We start from the raw sequence: 20,395 nt of genomic DNA on the forward strand, positions 1-20,395 counted from the left end.
ATCCTTTAACTTCATCTCTTCGAGCCTCTTCTGCTGCTCTGATGTCACAGCTTCACCTGCTTTCAATTCTTCATATCCTGTCTCGACCAAGCTCCAATATTCCTTGGACCTTAAGAAGTTCTCCATGAGCATGCTCCGATGGTCGTAATGACCATCAAAACATGGAATGGCTGGTTGGACGAAAGGACCTTCGCTTGCACTCGACATCTCTCTCAAACTTTCCTGTGTTTACAAGTCAATCGAAAGACTGCGGCTTTCCTCTCTCTCAGGCCCAGTGTGGCTCTGATACTAGTATGTTGGAAACAATTGAATGCAACAATCGAATGCAATAACAAGAGCTCAACAAAATGGACTGAATGACTTGCACTATTTTATTGAAAATGAACTTAGCTTTTATAGCCATTTACAACTCTAACAGAAAGCATAAAAGCAGCACACGTTAGCTTTATCTTAACTAAGTGATTAACAAAGCAAAGGAATAGGTCAAATAATAACATCCCTAAAAACTAGGGTTTATTGAAACAGAAAACAAACTAAGTAAAACACTAACAAAAAACCTGACTCCAAGCAACGACCTCTTCATCCAAAACCCTGGATAGTAACAAACTTATAAGACCCAATTATATTGATTGGAAATGCAATTTGGACTTTGTTCTCATTATGGATAAGATCTCCTTCATTTCAAAATAGAGCATAAAATTTCAAACATTAATGCCCTTAATGAGGATATTAATAATCATAAGAAATGGTTGGATGCTAATGAGATGGCCAAGTTTTACATTCTAACCTCATGTACAATGCCTTAGAACAACATACAAGTTTTACCACTATTGAGGACATCATGGACAACTTACAAAAGATGTTTGGGAAACAACATAAAATTGCAAGGCAAATGACCATGAAGGTCTTATTAAACACTAATGCAAGAGGGAACCCCAATTAGAGATAATGTTCTCAAGATGATGTGGTACTTGAATGATTTTGATGTCCTCTGTCTTAGGTTTTTCCTTTTCTTTTTTTTTTTTGGTAGCTTATTTTATAGGATTTCTATGTTGTGAACACTAAAGTATGAGAATATGAAAAAGAATTTAACAAAAGTGTAATGGTTCCATTTGAATGGACTTAATTCAAGGCTACAAACAAAATAACTAGGGCTACCACAATAGGGGCATAGGCTAAGGTTGGGGAGGATCGCATCTAGGGCTATTATGGGTAGGCTAGTTGAGTAGCTATAGTAAAGGCCGTAAGTGGGTTGGGGCTTCTGTTAATTGAGGTCATGGTTGGTTGCAAGGCGGACAAGCACGGCCAAAACATGTTATTATAGCATGGAACTAAATTCATATCATGCCACCTGTTTTTGAAAACTTTTTGAAGACTTTCATTACAAATAATGGTCTAGATGTCAAATTCTCGTCTATGATTTATTGAAATTATTAAAGTTTAAGAAAATGACTTATAGGATATTTGTGTCAAAAAATCCTATCACCTTGGTCAATTATTCTTCTTGGGTATTTGTTTTACCTGCACTTGCTAAAATATCCCAAGAGGATGAATCAAGAACTATTGAACAACCACCTTTCAAGGAAACATATCATAAAAGATGAGAATGAATGGGGGTGATAGAAATGATGGATTCAACATGATTTCCCATTATAAAGGATTGATCCCATGAAGAATAAAATGTATAATAAGATACAAAGGACACTTGTAAAAGTAAAACTCAAGAGACTTAGAAGGTGGAGGAAAATGTCACCAATAGGAGGTTATTGTAATACTTATAACTCTATAAGAAAAGTATGGAAGGAGTTATGGGAGACGTGTTATGCGTGTATAGAAGCAATATAACAATATTTAAGGGAGCATTTTGGTATATATTTCTATGTGGAATGCATTGCCAAGAATATCATATAGTTTAGAAGTACTATGACTAAGATTCTTAATTTAAAACCATTGTGATGTTGAGATTTAAAATGAATGAATTACATATTCCAAAATGATTCTCTTGAGTTACTTAATCTTTCCAAAGGTAAGTAAACTTAAAAAAAAAAAAAGAAAATAACTTAAAGATGATAATGCCAAGCAATGAAAAGGGTGTGATTTTATTAAATTAGATAAAACTAGTTAGACTACCAAACATGGGATGTACACAAATAAATATCATATTGAGACATTGGTCTCCATCAAATAAGATTGTGGGATCTTGTGCTCTTATATTCTTTTGTACTCCCTATTTTATTTTTTTCCTCAAAAATACAAAATGGATCTTGTACTCTCATGGTCTCTAATGGTTTGAGTAACATATAGAGATAAATATAAAATAAGATTTATCTAATCCTAAAATTGGTCAACACATGTCAATATCAATATTTTTAGCTAACGGATGCTATTTATTCTACTTCTTATCTTCTCGCTTTTGGTTTATAGAACCCTTCAGGCGTTGCTTCGCTAGAAAAAGTTTTGTTCTTTTATCACTAAAGAATGAGACAAGATGTCACGAGGGACAAAAAACAAGGGAATAAGGGTGATAAAAAATAATGGCCTTGTTACTAAGGAAATCTTTTATACCAAAGTTTGGGTTAAGGTAGAGAATTGTATTAGGTTTTAGGGTTGTACATGTTTGAAAATATGTAATGTTGTTGTATAACCCTAATAGTGTAGCTAGAACTTAAACTAAATTCTTTTCTATTGATAATATTATGTGATTTAGTCAAAATTAAAGGTTACTTATTTAGAGGTTGTGTCGACTTAAAACAAAGGGACCTTGCATATAACTATAAAATAACCAAGCAAAACAAAGAAGTGGTATAGAAAAGGTTGTAGAATTGCTTTAAAAAAGTAAATAAGTAAAACTCTAAGAAGAAACACTACAGAAAAGATTACTTCATAGAAACAATTAGGTTGTGTCTCACTAAAAAGGTGGGTCATTCATTCCCAATGACACTAAAACTCCTATATAATAATCCATGGATAACACTAGGATGAATATGGGAGAACCCTAGCTAAATAAGGATTCTTGGAGAGGAATCCTAGTTGTAATAAAACTTTAATATTCAACTCTTGAATGGGTTTAGGATGAATATGGAAAGTGTCTTTGTTCTAAGTATAAAATCATACAACCTAAATAGAAATTCTTCTCTAATAAATGATGTTTAGGTAGAAAACCCACTTAGAGACAAGATGGAATCAGACATGATAATCAAGATGGTATAATAAAAACCTTGGTTTGTTGAATGTATTAGACATAGTTTCAAATCATCATTGAAGGGATATCAAAAGTCTTGGAGGTTATATTATAGTATATTAGTTAGAAAATATAATAATACTAAACTAACAAAAGTAACTACACCAAAAGAAATCAAAGAAGTATTGAATCATGTACTAGACCCTAAAGCACCAGGCTAAATGACCTATAAGCCATTTTCTTACAAAAATTTTGGGAGAAATAGAAAAATCAATTATAGGATTGATTCAAGTTTTCCTTTTTTTTTATTTTTTACATTTAAAGAGGATTATTAACAAATTAAACAAAACTTTTATAACTCTAAATCCAAAAACTATAAAGAATTCTAACCAATTTAGACCTACTAGCTTATAGAATGTTGCCTCTAAATTAAGAAAGAATAGTTAAGACTAGTTCTTGAATGTATATCCCTATATATATGTCAAAAATATACTATTAGCATATTAATTAACTTATCATAAATTAGAATAAGATATTATTGAATAATCATACTTATATTTTGATATTGCGTGCGTCAAGTTAAACCAATAATGGAATACCTAACAACTATAATGTGCTAAATAGTAAATTTTGGGTGCCAAGTGAAAAAATCAAACCTTTCAGAGATAAGACAAAAAGATCTCATCTCTTTATCTATTTATCATATGCGTTGAAATGTTGGAATTATATATAGAGAGGCTAATAAACTTAAATCTCAATTACAAGTCAATTGTACAATGTTTACAAGAGCAAGTTTATAATACTATCAAAGATTTTATAAAACATTTAATGTTGCTTAGCATCAAGATGAAGTTGTTTTGTTTCGTTTTGTTTTTTAATGAAACATGAAGAAAAAAATAGGGAAAATTCTACTTTTGTACTTTGAACTTTGGGAATAGTGGCAATGTCAAATTGGTCTAAAACCGTTAACGAACGTAAAGTATTATATAAAATAGCAAAATTGCCCTTCACCTACCATCTAATTTTCTTATAAGACGAATGGACAAAATAGAGTGGACAATGACATGAAAAAGACTCGATACCCATTAAAGGTACTCAATAGCTTCAACAATGGCGATAGCAATAACAGTGTAATACTTTCGGAAAAATACTGCCAAACTCGCAAACATACATTCCGAGGCTGCAACTTCTAATCGCACATTCGATATTCAAGTGAGTTTGTAAGAAACCCCTTTAGAAGGCATCAACACATGAGAGGATCTCTGGTTTAGGAGATTTATGTTTACGAGGCATCTCTTTCACTTCAGCTCCAGTCACCATTCACCATCTCTCGATGGATTCATTTAGAAAAGGCACATGGAACAATGAAGAATCTTCTCTGCACACCAGTCCTCTCTCTGTGGCTCAATTCCATTGTCAGATTTCATCTGAATGCCTCTCGTCTCCTTCCCTTCTCTCTGAGTCTCAACCACCCCTAACTCCCATTCTCCTGGTCTGGTGTCTTTCTCCTGATAAAGTCACATCATTTCATCTTTGTTTGCTCTTCCCCTTTGCCGTTTTCTACTGCATTACTTCTATTTTGTTTTCTTTTAAAGTAATCCATATTTAATTTCTTCACGACAAGGATTCCCATGGATTGATGGGTCGAGTTCCGATAGGACCTGCAATATGAAACAATGCCTACTTCAGCTGTTGCTCAAGAATCCATAAATTTTTTCAATGTTTTATGCAAGTTGGATTGTTTTCCCTTAAATTCTAGAGGGTTTTATCATTTGGGTTCTAATGGGTATTCTTCAATTCTATCTAATTTCTTGAGTAGTAATGGATTTAGGGGTCTGTTCATGGAAAATAAGCCCTACGTGGTGGCTTCTTTGGGTTTGGGTGGCGGTGCTTCAAGGGTACAAAGACAACGACGATCACTTCCTAGCAATGACAACTTTGTCTTCTTTGGCAATAGCGATGGAGTGAAAATAGACAGGGAGAGAGAGAGCTGAGAACTTTTTTAAAATTTAGGAAATTTAAGGTTATTTAGATTAACGATGATCACTTCATGGCGGTTATTCGATGAAAAGAGAAAGAAGTTGCCGGAGGCCGTTAAGTAAAGATCCTCACCCGGAGGAATGATTGGAAACAAAAATAAGATTTGTAAAGCTGATTGCATTTGAATCTCAGTCCAATTCTGTGATTTCACCATCTTGCTTTCTTTAATGGTTGAGCAACAAATTAAAGATGATTTCTTACCTCTTTGTTAAAAGAATACACCAACGCCAAGTAGAAGAAAACGAACAATGTTTCTTTTCAAGGTAGTGTAAGGTGGTGGTTAGGCTAAAGTTGATGATCTCATTAAAAGACAAAGGAAGGCCTGAAGCCGGTAGTGTAAGGTGGTGGTTAGGCTAAAGGTGATGGTCTCATTAAAAGACAAAGGAAGGCCTGGAGCCGGAAATGGTTCAATCGGTGTGTTTGAGAGAATGTTGGGGTAAGGGATCAGTGATGGGGATACATGGTGATTGGGTGAATGAGTTTCGTTATGAGAAGGATCTTATTTATCGGGGAAGACCCCGAGATCCAAAAAAGAAAGACTTAAAGGCGTTTGTGTTCGAGTAGGAAAGTGAATATTGGATCCGTTGTCAATTATTAAGGGTACTGCTGGGGTTTCGTCGCATGTCCCTATGAGGATCTGGCCGAAGATTGACTTTCCTTTCACTCGGAGATCCTCATAACCCACGTGTACTACTACCCCTTCACACCTTACTTAACCGATGTGGCACTAGTGATGTCACCTTCTGGCAGGTGACATCTTATCGGACCTATGTGGCATTTTGTTGCATTCGTTACCTCAAAGCCGAATGTGTTGGTAAGATTTGGATCCAGTTCTTAACGAACCGAGGCCCCGCAGAGATTGAGAATTTATCGTTGGGCCGGGTACGTGTGCGCCTCATCGTAGGTTCGTCCTGGGGTTGCTTTAGGCTTTCGCTAATAAATGGATTTATCGCAAGCGTGCATTGAACTGTGGGTTCATGGTAGATCTGTGATGTGTTGTAGGTTTATCACAGAGGAAAGAAGACCATTAATCAAGGAAACAGATATAATCATCTTTCATACGAAATGTCAATAACTTATAAGGTACTTAAGTGTATTGCAGTGGCTGTAGTTTAGTGGTAAGAATTCCACGTTGTGGCCGTGGAGACCTGGGCTCGAATCCCAGCAGCCACATTTTTCAACTCTTTTATTTTTAGAGTTGTGGACTTTTATGTAAAAGTCAATTAGCTTCAACTTCCTGCTCAAGTTACGAATGTTTAGTCAATGTCTTTTTTGCTTGAGTTCAGACTGTTGATATATTATTAATACAAATAAATAGTTGGTTTAAACAAGTCCTATTAAATGGTGCTTCACTATTCCTTTTTGTTCCATGGAAAGGTATTATTTATTCATATAAATTTTATTTATAAATATTATTTTTATGTATTTTTGTGAATTGTTATAATATTTATTTATTTTTATAAAAACATATATATATGATGAAAATAATTAAAAAATTATTTATATTTTTTGTTTTTATTTATTTAAATTGGTACGTTTTATTTTTCTTTTAATAATTTATTATTTTTAAAGAAAACAAATCCAATTGGATCAGATCTGAAGATCCAACTTCCCAGTCGACTTTGAATTCAGATCCTTGCCTATCAGATCCAATCGGATGTTCAGATCAGACCGGATTCAGATATATCCTACTTTAAATCCGATCCGATGGAGACCTTATCAACCAGTCGGTTGGTACCTTGTGGTGCGTCACTATTCTAGGTTTCACATTAGCATTAATTTGCTTTGGGCCCATTTAATTTGGGAGTGTTGAGCTGAAGACTCAGTCAAACTATAATTCAGTTGGTTTGAAGTGTTCCAATGAGCTATTCAGAGAAGGTGAAGGAGGCATTCCTTTAAATGGCAGACTGATAGTCGATCTGGTTTCTTTGGACTTTTCACTAAAGGCTCAGTTTGGAAGGAGTACAAATACAAATTTGTAGAGTATTTGTACAAAATAATAAAAAATACAAGGTCTTGCACTGTATATATTTATATTTATGCTCCTAAACTGAGCCTAACCATAGCTTACAGGGTGTTCATAGTTTTAGGACTCTGTGACCACTGTTTTGATCAGATCAGACTGACCGGTTGAACCAGGATTTATAGGGAACGGGATCTCAATGCCATTCAATGGTTAGCCAGGGACTTTTTTTTGGTACTTCCTGAAGTACTTAAACCTATACATTTATACATGTATATTTGCATATATGCATACATACACCACCTATGTGAATTTTAGTTTGGATAGATTAACCAACCTGAGCTTATATCAAATTCTAGTGCGATTAGAACAGATATTCCACTTGACCTCAGGCTTGGTCAACAATTTTGCTTTAGGCTTAACTCTTAGGGTTGGGCCTGGTTGACATTAAACCTGGCCCACCTATCCACGTTGCGCCACTTGTAAAGAATAAGGTTGCTTATGCTGTCATCTTTTCCATTGTTGGCTGTTTGATTGGAGAAGGCAATTGAAAAGAGTTGACAAACCATGGAAAAGGAAACTGCATCCAAAAGCCTAGACTTAACTCTTGACCATCACTTTGATTGCTGAGTTCAAACACTAAAACAGCTTCTGACGTACAGTTTGCAGCCACCACTCGTATTGAGCGATTACAATTCCAAGTCAACTTCTAGAAAATTTGAATTGTTGATTCACTATAGTGAAGTTCAAGGCCCCAAACAAGTTGCTTAATAAACAACTTTGATTACTGCTTCTGCCTTGCCATTTGTATGGATGATATATATTGCTGTTGCAAACCGATAGAACCTCTGGAATTAGTCATGCATTTGGTCTTCCTCTTGATAGGCAATTCATGTATTTGATCTCTGAGTTTGTATGGAAACCCTATATATAACCTTGTATCCATATTATGACGTTAGCCTTCAAAATTTTCATCTATTTAACTCAAAAATTGAGGACTAAGGTTTCCCCCATAAACAGTATGATGAAAGACACATTTCATGTTCTTATGTGGAAGTTTTTATTATCTGTGTTAAGTTAAACCACCTGACTAGAAGGGCATTCATTTGGCATTGATTGTTTCACTACCATTGCTATTTCCATATCAGTGTTCCAGCAAAAAATGAATTAATAAGTTAACCCACCTGACTTGATGTCCATTTACGCAAAAAAAGTATCCATGAAATCTGCCCATGGGGCGATTATCAGAAAAAACCACAATCAGGGTTCGGCGGGATGTTGTTATAAATTATAATGCCCCTTGAAATGTGCAACTTCGAAAAACTTTTCCGAATTGTAATTGCAGCAAAGCTTTTAAATGAAAAAAAAAAAAAAAAACTGGAATAATTTAAAGTTTAAACCATGGTTACCTACCTAGTTCATTGGTTCGGGAAGTCTGAATTCGGGTTCAAATTTTTTGAACTTTAGGTATTAATTATTAATTCATTTTGTTAATTCAATTAATTATTCTTATTCTTATTTTAGTGTCACCTGGTCTCTCTATGGGCAAAAGATAGATAGCTAACTCACACTGAGAAATACTCAAATTGTAGACAACAATGCTTTAAAGTTAAACCCCTACTCAAAACATCTCTTACAAACACCCTGCAGATGCAAGCATTGTATTGCTATTGAAGCATTATATTTCTATTACTGATTATGCTCAAAAGAAATGGTGAACAAAATACTACAATTCTGAACAACTATCCAACAGACTCGCTGGAGACCAAAGCGATTATGATGACATGTAAGCAACCTGGAACCAGAAACTAAGATATTCTATTTCTAGTCTTTTGTTGGGTCCCCACCTAGAAATGTATGGCGTGGATTGGATGGACAATTGAAGACAGCCCTAATAATATCTCCCCGACTGCCAGTCAGATATAAAAATAACTTATTTAAGATGGGTCATGTAGTTGCTTTCACCTACCCCATTCATACATGCGAAATCCTAATCTGAGATGGGTGGATCATCAACTCAAAAGGAAATATCTCACCATTTTTATTTTTGATCGTTCCACACTTCCACTTTGGCCTTCATTCAAGCACTGGGGCTGGTTTTCAATACTGCTTAAGCAAGTAACTTGCCAATTAACTGGGTTTGGCTTGGACAAAATATGGCCTGAGTTTGTTATATTGTGTTTCTATTAATAAAATCCACTAGAAGTGGCTTCCATAATGGAATATTATCTGATTGGATCAAGGTGTATCAAGATTCAATCTGAATATAAACGAATAACCATTTGAGATCCATTGCAGCTTAATCAGGTCGAATCTGAGCTTTGATCCAATTCATTGACGACTAAAATCACTTTCTGGTTGCTTTGAATTGCTAATTTGGCAGTCCACCCTCATCTTAATTAAAAAGGAGAATGTTAAGTGGAGAACCGAAGGTTAAGTGTCAAAATATGTATCAGTTTGTATCGTACGACACTTCAAGGTTTTGAACCCACCGATATGCCAAATAATGAGATGGGAAGAAAGCCCATTTTCGATCATTAACACCTTTCCTAGACCCTTGGAATAACACAATTAATGTGCTTATCTATAATTTGAACCTTGATCTGGAAAAGCCATAAACACACACATGCATGATGCATACCAGCGTGTAGAATAGAAAGACTCCCTAATAGGGTTTAAGTTGGGAATTTCCCTACACAACTGTGGCATGTAAAGGCCTGATGTGGTCAATCCTAGCACTCCCTCCATCAAGTGGGCCACTAATCCACTTGTGCAATCTTGCAGTCCTGTGAACAAGTGATAGTGGCCATTGAAAGATTCAATATTTTAAAGTAAAACTTGCCCAAAAAGAGGAATTTATCAGAGAATAAGACAAGGATTTTTGGGCTAAATTTTTCCCCATAAGAATAAGAATAGGATAGTGAGAGGAATTTGTGGGGGACATTTAGGGCCCCGAATCAATTGTCCACCTGTTTGGATGTAAAAAAAAAAAAAAAAAAAGTTGATTTCAATAATGAGAAGTCTAAAAATAGTAAGAAAATGTTAAATGGTAAACGAAAGCACATGTGCTTATTCCAGGTGTTCTCTCTACACAACCATATATCCCAAGTCCAAAGACAAATTCATCACCTTAGGTTTATATTGTGTAGAAGAAATATTGCATGTACACAACTTTAAATAATACAATGAACAAATGAGAGAAGCTGAAGATTCAAGGATACTCGTGTTACTACCAATAAGATACACGTATACCTTTCAGAAAACCATGGGAGTGAACCTTGAACCTGATTCTGAGATTTGGAAATATTGTTTGCCACTTTGCCCAATAACAAAACCTCTTCAATTAGGCAGTAAAAAAATGTTGGACACTGTAAATCTCAAGGTTTCCTCAAGGCAGAAGCTGCACCCATAACAATTGCCAAGACAAGTCCAAGACCAGCACCAAGGGATGCACCTACAGCTGCAGATGTCATGGAATTTCCCTTGCTCTGAGCAACTCGATTTGCATCTCCTGCCATTGCCTGTTCTCTTGCTAATTCTAGCAAGAGCTGGTCCCTAGCAAGTTCCTGCATGGAAAGGAGAATTTTAAAATCACATCAAGTGCTTACAAAGTTGGATCAGCTCAAGTACCAAACAGTTCTGATTGTATGGAAAAGTGGACCACAAGGATACTAGTGGGCAAGGTACACCTAACAGAGAGGTGTCTTTGACCCAATAATTGATGATTCTCAACAAGGACATCTAAACCATAACATGATCTGGCAGGTTTGTCATATTCAAGTAAGAATTAAGATTTAAAATGATACAGAAAAGAGCCCATCAAATGAATCACTTCGCAAGTTCAAATATTAACTAATCATTTTTGTCCATCATGTTGCCTCTCTGAGATAGATTCCTTCTGAACATTGTCTCATTACAAGTCCATCGAAGTCATGTCAATGTGGGCCCACTCAACTTTGCACCAATTAGCAGTCAAACAAGCATTGCAAGATCAAGTGTATTTGGATGAGCATGCTTTGGTTTGCATGGTTTGCAAATCAAATACATCATCAAGCAAATACCTTTACCTTGAATGAAGCTTCCTCTTGGCTCCGAAGCGCACGGTGTATGAGTTGACAAAGAGCAGTCACACCCTCCTCAGGCAGAACTGTAGCTTTCTTTTGGAAAGGCATCCGTACAATATTAATGGGGGCAAGAATGATCTTTTGGGTGGCTGTCTTTCCTTTGTCTCCGTCATCCATAGTTCCCCATGATTGGGGAGTAATTGCAGCACTGGGTGTTACGTAAGGACAGGAATTAATAACTTCTGTGGTGCTTGGAGAAGTTTGATATGCATGTAGGACAGCATTAATTGCTGCTTTTTGCTGGTGTGCACTGACAGAGAATTTGTTTGTAATAGCAAGGACCCAAGGGATTCCAAGTGCTTTGGCTTCATTTAATAGCAAAGAAAGAGGTGGTTGTGGCTGTGAATTTGGTTGATGGTACCGTGGTATCCTGTGTGACAGGTTATGCACAAGAACAACTAGATCAGTCTTCTTGCTAAGATCTCGAATTCCCATCCACAGTTCATCCCTGAAACGAGCGGCCTCGAAACTCAAGTCCTGTAGCAAGTGTAAAGAAAATAGAATTTTGAAAACTTAAAAACCAAAAATATTTGAAATGATTACCACAACATATAACAGGAAACCATAGTGGTGTTTTTTGGGACAAGACAGTGGGATACATGTAAACCCTTTTGAACATGGGATGCATGAATACATGGTTGAAGCATTGTGAACAAAGAATGTGAATACATGGAAACCCTTACAACCCATTATGCTACTGTAAGCAACCTTCGAAACAAGAACAATAATAAATAAACAATAGGAATTATGAAATGAAAGAAGCCAGGTATACACAGCCATTATGCTATCATAAGCAATCTTTACAGCAACAACATTACAATGACAGTAATAATAATATCAGAGGACAAATATAACAATGTTTTAAAAAATGACCCAGAACCGGAACCGTTCTGGCCACCAGTTCGACCATCCAGTCCGAATGGACAGCCCATTCTGAAAAAAAAAATTAAAGAAATAAAAAAATAATTAAAATAAAAAAGGTCAAAACCGTTGACTGGTTGAACAGTTCAACGGTTCGACCGCCCGGGTCAATGGGTCATTGATCGATTCAACGGATTTTGGTCAAGGACCGGGTTTGGGGTAAAACAGAACTGGTTTCCTAGACGGTTCCCGGGCCGAATGGTCTGACCATCCGGGTCAACGGCGGTTTGAAAATGTTGAAATATAATATAACAAGCTAAAATACAAAAAGCATGCCTTTTTTTATGATCATCATCCAAGCCTTATCCTGACTATATGGGGACATGAATCCTGTTTTGCCGGTCTGCTCTATTAATGCCATATCCATTGTTAAATTATTGGCACTTAAATCATTCCTTTCTACTTCTATCAATGTCCTTTTTGGTTTAACCCTTGCCCTTTTATCCTTGTCAACTTGTAACAAATCACTTCTTATGGGTGCTGTTGATGGTCTTCTATCCACATGGTAAAACCATCTCAGTCTACTTTCTCTCATTTTACCACCTATTGGAGCTACTCTTAAGTTCCTATGAATAATTTCACTTTTAATCCTATCCTTTCTAGTTTTTCCATTCATCCACCTCATTATGTGCTTGTCTCATGTCCTTTTTTTTTGGATGAGTAATACAAGAAGTATATGTCATCATCATCATCATCTAAACCTTATCCCAACTCTATTGGGTCAGCTATATGAATTTTCCTCAGTCATTCCATCATGTTTAGTGCCATATCCAATGTTAAATTATTAATGCTTAAATGATTTCTTACTACTTCAACTACATATGTCCTTTTTGGTCTGTCCCTAGCCCTTCTAGTTCTAGCCCCTTCAACTTGCAACTAATTGTTTCTTTATACAGGTGCTGTAGATGGTCTTCTATGCATGATGTTTTAAAATGTGGAGGCATGACACAACATGTTCCACTACCAAGAGGTGTGAGGCATTAGAGGTGTAAGCCTTTTTAAGAGGGGATGAGGAAGGAGTAATTTTTTTCAATAAAGATCGACAAGACACCCCCCCCCCCAAAAGCACAAAAATATTGAACTGGGGTGCATTAAAAAGAGGTTTGGGGTTTGGAGGGCGAAGGCCCCTAGCCAAAGGAGTCTAGGAGCAAAGCCAAACTTTCTTCCCCTCTCTTTCCTTCCCTTTTCCTACGTTTCTCTTTTTTCCCTCTAATTTCTTTTCGTATCCTTTCTTCTCCTTTTTTTTTTGGTCTTTCTGTGTGAGGCATGTGGAAGGCATACGAGGCATGCACCTGTAGCACACCTCATGCAAAAAGCATATGAAGCATATGCCTCTTGCACTTGAGGCATATGCCTCAAAGGCATCAGTGACTCTGGCATACACCTCAAGACGTTTTGGGGCGCCTCACTTGGAGGTGTGCCTTCAGGCGTATGCCTCCCACGCCTTTTAAAACAATGCTATGTATATGACCAGATCACCTTAGTATACTTTCTCTCATTTTATTACCTATTGGAGCTACTCCTAGGTTGATTAATGACTTCAATTTTGGCTCTATTCTAGTTTTTCCACACATCATCCATCTCAAAATACACAATTTTGCGACAATCATTTTTTGGACATGTTTCTTCAATGACCAACACTCTACTCCATACAGCATTGCTGGTCTTATCAACTGTTTCATAGAATTTTCCTTTTGACCTGAGTGGCATTCACCTATCACATAAGGCTCCGATTTACCCTTCCATTTTGCATGACATCCTCATCAATCTCTCCCTTGTTATGAGTCAATGAACCAAGGTAACATTGAGTTATCTCTTGGTCTCCAACTCATCATCATCATTACCATTATCATTAATAATTACTAAGTTATTAAATTTGCATAGCATTGTTTTATAAGTTTTTTTTTCCAGAATCATGTCTTTCCAGCATCATAGTCAAACCCTAAATCAATACTTGTACAAATTATATTGATTTTTCTAAAAATTAGGGTATATACATAGACATTTTAGTCCCATTAATTTTCAATGGATATTAATTGTGTCTTGATGTCGTACAATTTATATAAACCATTAAATTAGGCTTTTTAATATTATTTAAAAATTGTGTATGTATACTATGTGCATCGGGCAATACATTCAGATTTTTAATATTATTTAATATCGCTCCTTCTCTCTAATTACTACCTATAACCCCCATAATTACTCTTCTCTCTAATAACTCCAATAATTACTCCCACTCTTTCAATAACTCCTATATTTAATGCAATGTTTAATATCTCTAATCAATAATTGAATTTAAAAGTTAAAACATGCCATTAAATACACCTTAAAGCATTAAACTAGCTATGAAAACTATGGCCCCATTTGGCGCGTCTTTTCGTGTGGTCTATCGGCTATTTGCAAGCCCAACAAACCGCGATTCGGTCTTTTCCCGTTTGGTTTGTGACATATCTAGCTGCCAAAAACTGACACGCCAAAAAGACACGAGAAGCCCAAATCAAGCGATTTTCGAGAAGCTCCAAATGGAGCTTTTAAGTTTTTTTTTTTTCTATTCGTCTTCGCACGAAAAGACACACGGAAAGACACGCCTTAACCAAATGGGAGATCTTAATGCAAAAGCTAATGCGTCTTTTGACTGTTAGAGCTACCAAAAGATCTTCCCAAGAAGACTTGCCAAACGGCCCCTACAAATAGGAGGATTTGAACCCTGGTTATTAGCATGTAAAATCACAAATCCGCCATTAAGCCATGCTATAGTTGCTTGTTATAAACTTATGCATTTTTGTTCTTAACTAACTTTTTTTTCTTAAGGGATTTTTTGGCAATGAATACTAAAATTGATTATTAAAATTTATATACTAATAAATATTAACACAAACTATATTGATTTATGAAAATTAAGATTTATAAATATAAGTTTTAGTTCTTCCATTATTCTTCAATGGTTACCAATTGTGCCCTAATATCATACAATTTAGATAAACCCTTGAAATATGGTTTTTTATGTTTTAAGCAAGTCATTTATAATTATATAAAACTTATACCTATTGGTATTAATATTTATTTTTAAGATTTTATTTGAGTTTACTAGTGTATCCATGTGTATCTAAAGCATATCCCAATATGTCTTTTAAAATTGCCTTACCGATACATCTTGCATTTCTGATACTTTGAACCTTACTGGTATGTAAACCCCCTTTCCCCACTTCTGTCTAGTCTCTCCAATGACCAACTGCTTTTTTTTTCTTCCATTCCTTGCTTTTCTTTTGATTACATTATTTGAGTTGAAACTGTATGAAAAATATTGAAAAAAAACCGTATTGAATATACATCTTGTGTGTATCAGTTGATTTAGTCAATGTTGACCAAAATTTATGACACATTGACTGATATTTTTGTATTTTAAAATTTACCTTAATATTCTGTCATTGGGTCTCGACAACGAAATAAGTTGTAGAGATGTAGAGCAAAAATGATTATTGTGGTCCCCACTGCTGCATGTTTGTTTTATGTTATTTATGTTTGCTGTTAGTATGCTAGTTATGTTAGTTATATCAGTTTCTGTTAGTTGCTTGTTTATGTAAGAAGTAGGGCATTAGTGGAACTTTACTATGTTTTAAATTGCTAACATAAAAATAGCTGAGTGGGGCGGCAACTCTATTGATCCACACTCTTTCTCTAACCTCTCTGTGTTTTCTTCTCCTTCTATTCTCTGTTCTTTCTTATTGAATCTACACTAGAAGTTAGACTGATTACAGTCTTTATTAGACAACTTGGTATCAGAGCCAACCTAGGGTTTCTCATGTGTGTCTGATTCAGCCGACTGCATGAGAACTTCCTAGGGCTGGAAATTTAACAAGATTGATCCATTGGCTGATTCTTGGAGGTTACTGGAAGAGTGCAGCAGATGCCCAAGGGCTTGTAGAGTCTTGGAGAGTGTCCGATAATCAGGAAGAATCAGAGAAGAACAAGAAAGTTCAAGACTAGGGTTCAGTCTAGGATTGGAAGTGGCAATAAGCTTTTTTTGGGAACTGAGTAAAAGACTTAAAGGAAGGTGTTTTGGAGGCTGGAAACATGACTGAAAACACTTTTCAAATCACCACTGTCAAATTTGATGGCTCCAATTACTTGGAATGGACTCGGTCAGCTATGATGGCCTTTGGGGGTGGAGGGAAATTAGGCTATGTAAACAGGGATGTAAAGAAACCAGCCAAGGAAGACCCATCATATGCCAAATGAGTTCAGGAAAACTATTTGGTCATGACTTGGCTGTATAATTCTATGCAGCCACACATTAGCCGGAACTACTTAGGAAAAAACTGCTAAGCATATTTGGGAAATCATGAAGGAAACCTACTCCCAGCCACTTAATGTTGCTACGGCCTATGAACTGAAATGTGAAGTAAATAATCTCAAGCAAGGAGAGAAACCAATCTCGGTTTACTTCTCTACCTTGAAATCTTTATGGCATGAAATTGATCACCTAGAAACAATTGAGTGGGAAAGTCAGAAGGATGCAAAAAACATATAGAAAATAGATTGAAACCAATAGGGTTTTTGAATTCCTAGCTGGTTTGAGTTCAGAATATGATATTGTGTGGCAACTCCTCCCCACCAGAGAGTGTGAGTTTGTCTCAAGCCTATTCTTTAGTGCACAATGAAGAAAGTAGGAGAAAGTTTATGTTGCAATTTCAGCTTATGGAATCAGCTTTAGCAGCAATGAAACCAAAGTTTAGGGGTGACAAGGAAAGGGACATAAAGAAGGAAGATAAGAGGGAGTAAGTTTGTCGTCATTACAAGAAGCCAAAGCATACCAAGGACACTTGTTGGAAGTTATATCCACATCTAATCCCAGCAAAGCTCAGAAACAAAAAGGGAAATGCCAATGTGGCCATTACTACTGATGATGCATCCTCCTATAGCACAAGAGACACATCCCTAGACACTTTAGCTACTGCCCGAGCTGCTTTGTCTCAGTTGGAAAGTGAAGTTGGCTCTTCAACACCCTCATCTCAGCCACCAGTTACATCTGCTACTCCCACTTCAGCCTTTGCTCATTTAGGTACAAGGGCTTTAGCATATCATGCTTCAGCCCCAAGTAACAATGGACCTTGTTGAGTTATAGATTCAAGTGCCTCTGACAAAATGGCAGGCCTATCCTCTCTATTTACTACTTATTGCTTATCCTCTGGCAGAGACAAAGTGTCCATTGCTTATGGCTTCCTTATTCCCATCTCTGGCAAGGGAGACATTAGATTGTCCAATGCCATCTCCTTGTCCTCAGTTTTGCATGTTCCTAAACTTAGTATTAACCTGCTTTCAGTTAGTAACATCACTAAAAATCAAAACTGTACAATTACTTTTTTTCCTGATCGATGTGTTTTTTAGGATTTAGAGACAAGGATGGTGATTAGGATTGGTTGTGAGACGAATAGAATCTACCTACTTGGAGGGCATTCACATGGGAAAGATAAAGAAGTTGAAAGGTCATTTGTTTCTCAATCTATGAGTTAGATTATGCTTTGGCATAATTGGTTAGGTCATTTGTCATTAAGGTCTTTGTAAAATCCATTTCCTAGTTTGTTTGAGTCGGTCCAAATGTTTAATTTAAAATGTGAGAATTATGAATTTGCAAAGCATTGTAGAACAACATATTCTTTGAGCAATAAAAGAAGTATTGTTCCTTTTGAAACTGTGCATACTAATGTTTGAGGAACATATCACATTACTACTATGGGGGGATACAGATATTTTCTATTGTTTGTTGATGACTATACTCGTTTCTCATGGGTTTATCCATGCACTCTCGAGATGAGGTTCCTACCTTGACTTAGACTTTCCATTAGATGGTTCTGACCCAATTTGGAGTCAAAATCAAAATTTTCAAATCCGATAATGCTAAAGAGTATTTTGCAAAACCTTTGGCTTCATATTTCCTTGACCATGGGGTTATCCATCAAAGCACATGTCCCCCGTACACATCAGCAAAATGGGGTTGCTAAGAGGAAGAATAGGCATATATTGGGGGTGACTAGAAGCATTATGTTAAACTCTAATGCTCCTATACATTTCTAGGGGGATGCTATCCATACAGCCATGTACCTCATCAACTGAGTTCCTTCACGGGTCCTAGAGATGAAAATTTCATTTAACCTATTATATCCCAATAAGGATTTGTTTACTATTCCCCTTAAGACCTTTGGATGTACTTGCTTTGTTCAAATTCTTGGGCCTCAACACTACAAATTTGATCCTAAAACTATATTTCTTGGGTATGCACAAAATCAAAAGGGGTATTGTTGCTATGAACCTATTCCTAGGAAACGGTTTGTTTCTATGGATGTCACAGTCTTTGAGGATGTACCCTACCATCATAGAGTTTATTCTCAAGGGGAGAGTAGTGAGATGGGTTCTCCTACATCAAAAGTTCCATTACTTGCCCCAATCACTAAAGAGGAGTATAGTGAGGAAGTTTGTCAAAAGTGTAGGGATTTGAGAGTGTTTCACACGCAGTGGAGGCAGGTTGATTTCGGTCCTCAACAGTCTAGGCTGACTCTAGTTTCCTCTGCAGCTCTAGATCCAGGTACCACAACTCCTTTACCTCCCACTACAGATGAGATACCTCATATTGTTGAGCCTCCTCTGCCTCCTTTGGATGATCTTGATCTTCCAATTGCAGTCCATAAAGGGAAGCGTTGTTGTACTTCATCTACAACACATTATATTTCTCAGTTTCTTTCTTATGATCATCTGTCTCCATCCTACAAGTCTTTTTTGCATCTACTGATGCTATTTCCATCTCTAGGACAATGTAGGAAGGCTTGTCAGTACCTGAATGGAAGGATGCAATGAAGGTAGAAATAAATGCCCTTCTCAAAAACAATACATGGGAGTTAGTTGATCAGTCTGAAGGGAAGAAACCAATTGCGTGTAGATGGGTGTTTCTAGTGAAACATAATGTTGATGGCTCTGTTGAGAGGTATAAGGCCAGATTAGTTGCAAAGGGGCTTACACAAAACTTATGGCATAGACTATTTTTGGAGACTTTTGCACCAATAGCCAAGATCAACACCATCAGAGTTTCACTGTCTATTGCGGCAAAGTTCTCATGACCACTATTCCAGATAGATGTTAAAAATACCTTCCTCAATGGTGATTTGCAAGAGGTGTACATGGAGTTACCCCCTGAATTCTATGGTATAGAAGCAGGGAAGGTCTGTTGGTTGAATAAAGTTTTATATGGAATAAAACAGTCTCCAAGAGTTTGGTTTGATAGATTTAGACTGGCTCGTAAAAAATTTGGCTATGTGCAAGCCCAATCAGATCACACCCTTTTCATTAAGAAAAAGGACTCCTCTTTGACTCTACTTGTTGTATATGCGGATGATATTGTGGTGACAAGGAGTGATACCTACGAGACTAACTCCCTTAACTCCTAAGCAACTACTTCACCAAGAGTTTGAAGTCAAAGACTTGGGAGAACTACGTTATTTCTTGGGCATTGAGGTAGCCTAGTCAAAACATGGGATTTTTGTCTCCCAAAGGAAGTACATTCTTGATCTTTTGAAAGAAACTGGGAAGCTAGGTGTTAAACCTACTGACACACCTATTAAACAAAACCATAAGATAAGTGCAGAAGGTGGAGAGCCCCTTGAAGACAAGGTTACGTTTCAGTGGTTGGTTGGGAAAATTCTTTATCTTTGCCTCACATGATTAGACATTTCTTATACAGTCAGTGTTGTTAGCCAATATATGCTTCCCCCATAACCACTCACCTTCTTGTAGTTGAAAGGATACTTGCCTACTTGAAGAGATGTCCAAACAAAGGCATACTCTTCAAAAATAATGGTCACATGAAGACAGAAGCTTACACAGATGTTGATTGGGCTAGGAGGGTTGATGACAAGAGATCTATCTCTGGGTATTGTGCTTTTGTAGGAGGAAATCTTGTTTCTTGGAGAAGAAACAAAATGTTGTTGCTTGTTCCAGTGCTGAAGTCGAATATAGATCCGTGGTTAATGGTGTGGCTTAAGTGTTATAGTTGAGATCCTTATTTGCAGAACTAGGCAAAATGTTTTAAAACACACAAACGTGATGCAAGGCGTTCCACTACCTAGAGGCATGAGGCGTAGTTCAGAACGTAAGAGGCATAAGTCTCCCAAACAC

General features: G+C 36.5%; 1 protein-coding gene and 1 non-coding gene across 4 annotated transcripts in view; one reads left to right on the plus strand and one right to left on the minus strand.

The window, feature by feature from the left end:
- Positions 1-6,322: 6,322 nt before the first annotated feature.
- On the plus strand, positions 6,323-6,394 carry TRNAH-GUG (transfer RNA histidin (anticodon GUG)). Its single transcript has one exon. It is a non-coding gene; the product is annotated as a tRNA-His (tRNA).
- A 3,801-nt stretch (positions 6,395-10,195) lies between these two features.
- The window catches only part of LOC104586294 (lipase class 3 family protein), a 63,003-nt gene continuing 52,803 nt past the window's right edge, over positions 10,196-20,395 (minus strand). For 2 of the 3 annotated variants that reach the window (XM_010243469.3, XM_010243470.3), the window contains 2 exons: positions 11,252-11,785; positions 10,196-10,750 (listed from right to left, as the gene is read on the minus strand). In XM_010243469.3, the coding sequence (XP_010241771.1) occupies positions 10,562-10,750; positions 11,252-11,785 (723 nt within the window). In that variant the 3' untranslated portion in view covers positions 10,196-10,561. The remainder of the gene's footprint in view (positions 10,751-11,251; positions 11,786-20,395) is intronic. The other variant, XM_088896599.1, reaches the window with a different exon arrangement.

This window comes from Nelumbo nucifera, chromosome 1 (genome assembly GCF_055504915.1).
Source record: "Nelumbo nucifera cultivar China Antique chromosome 1, China Antique-T2T, whole genome shotgun sequence".
Classification (NCBI taxonomy): Eukaryota; Viridiplantae; Streptophyta; class Magnoliopsida; order Proteales; family Nelumbonaceae; genus Nelumbo; species Nelumbo nucifera.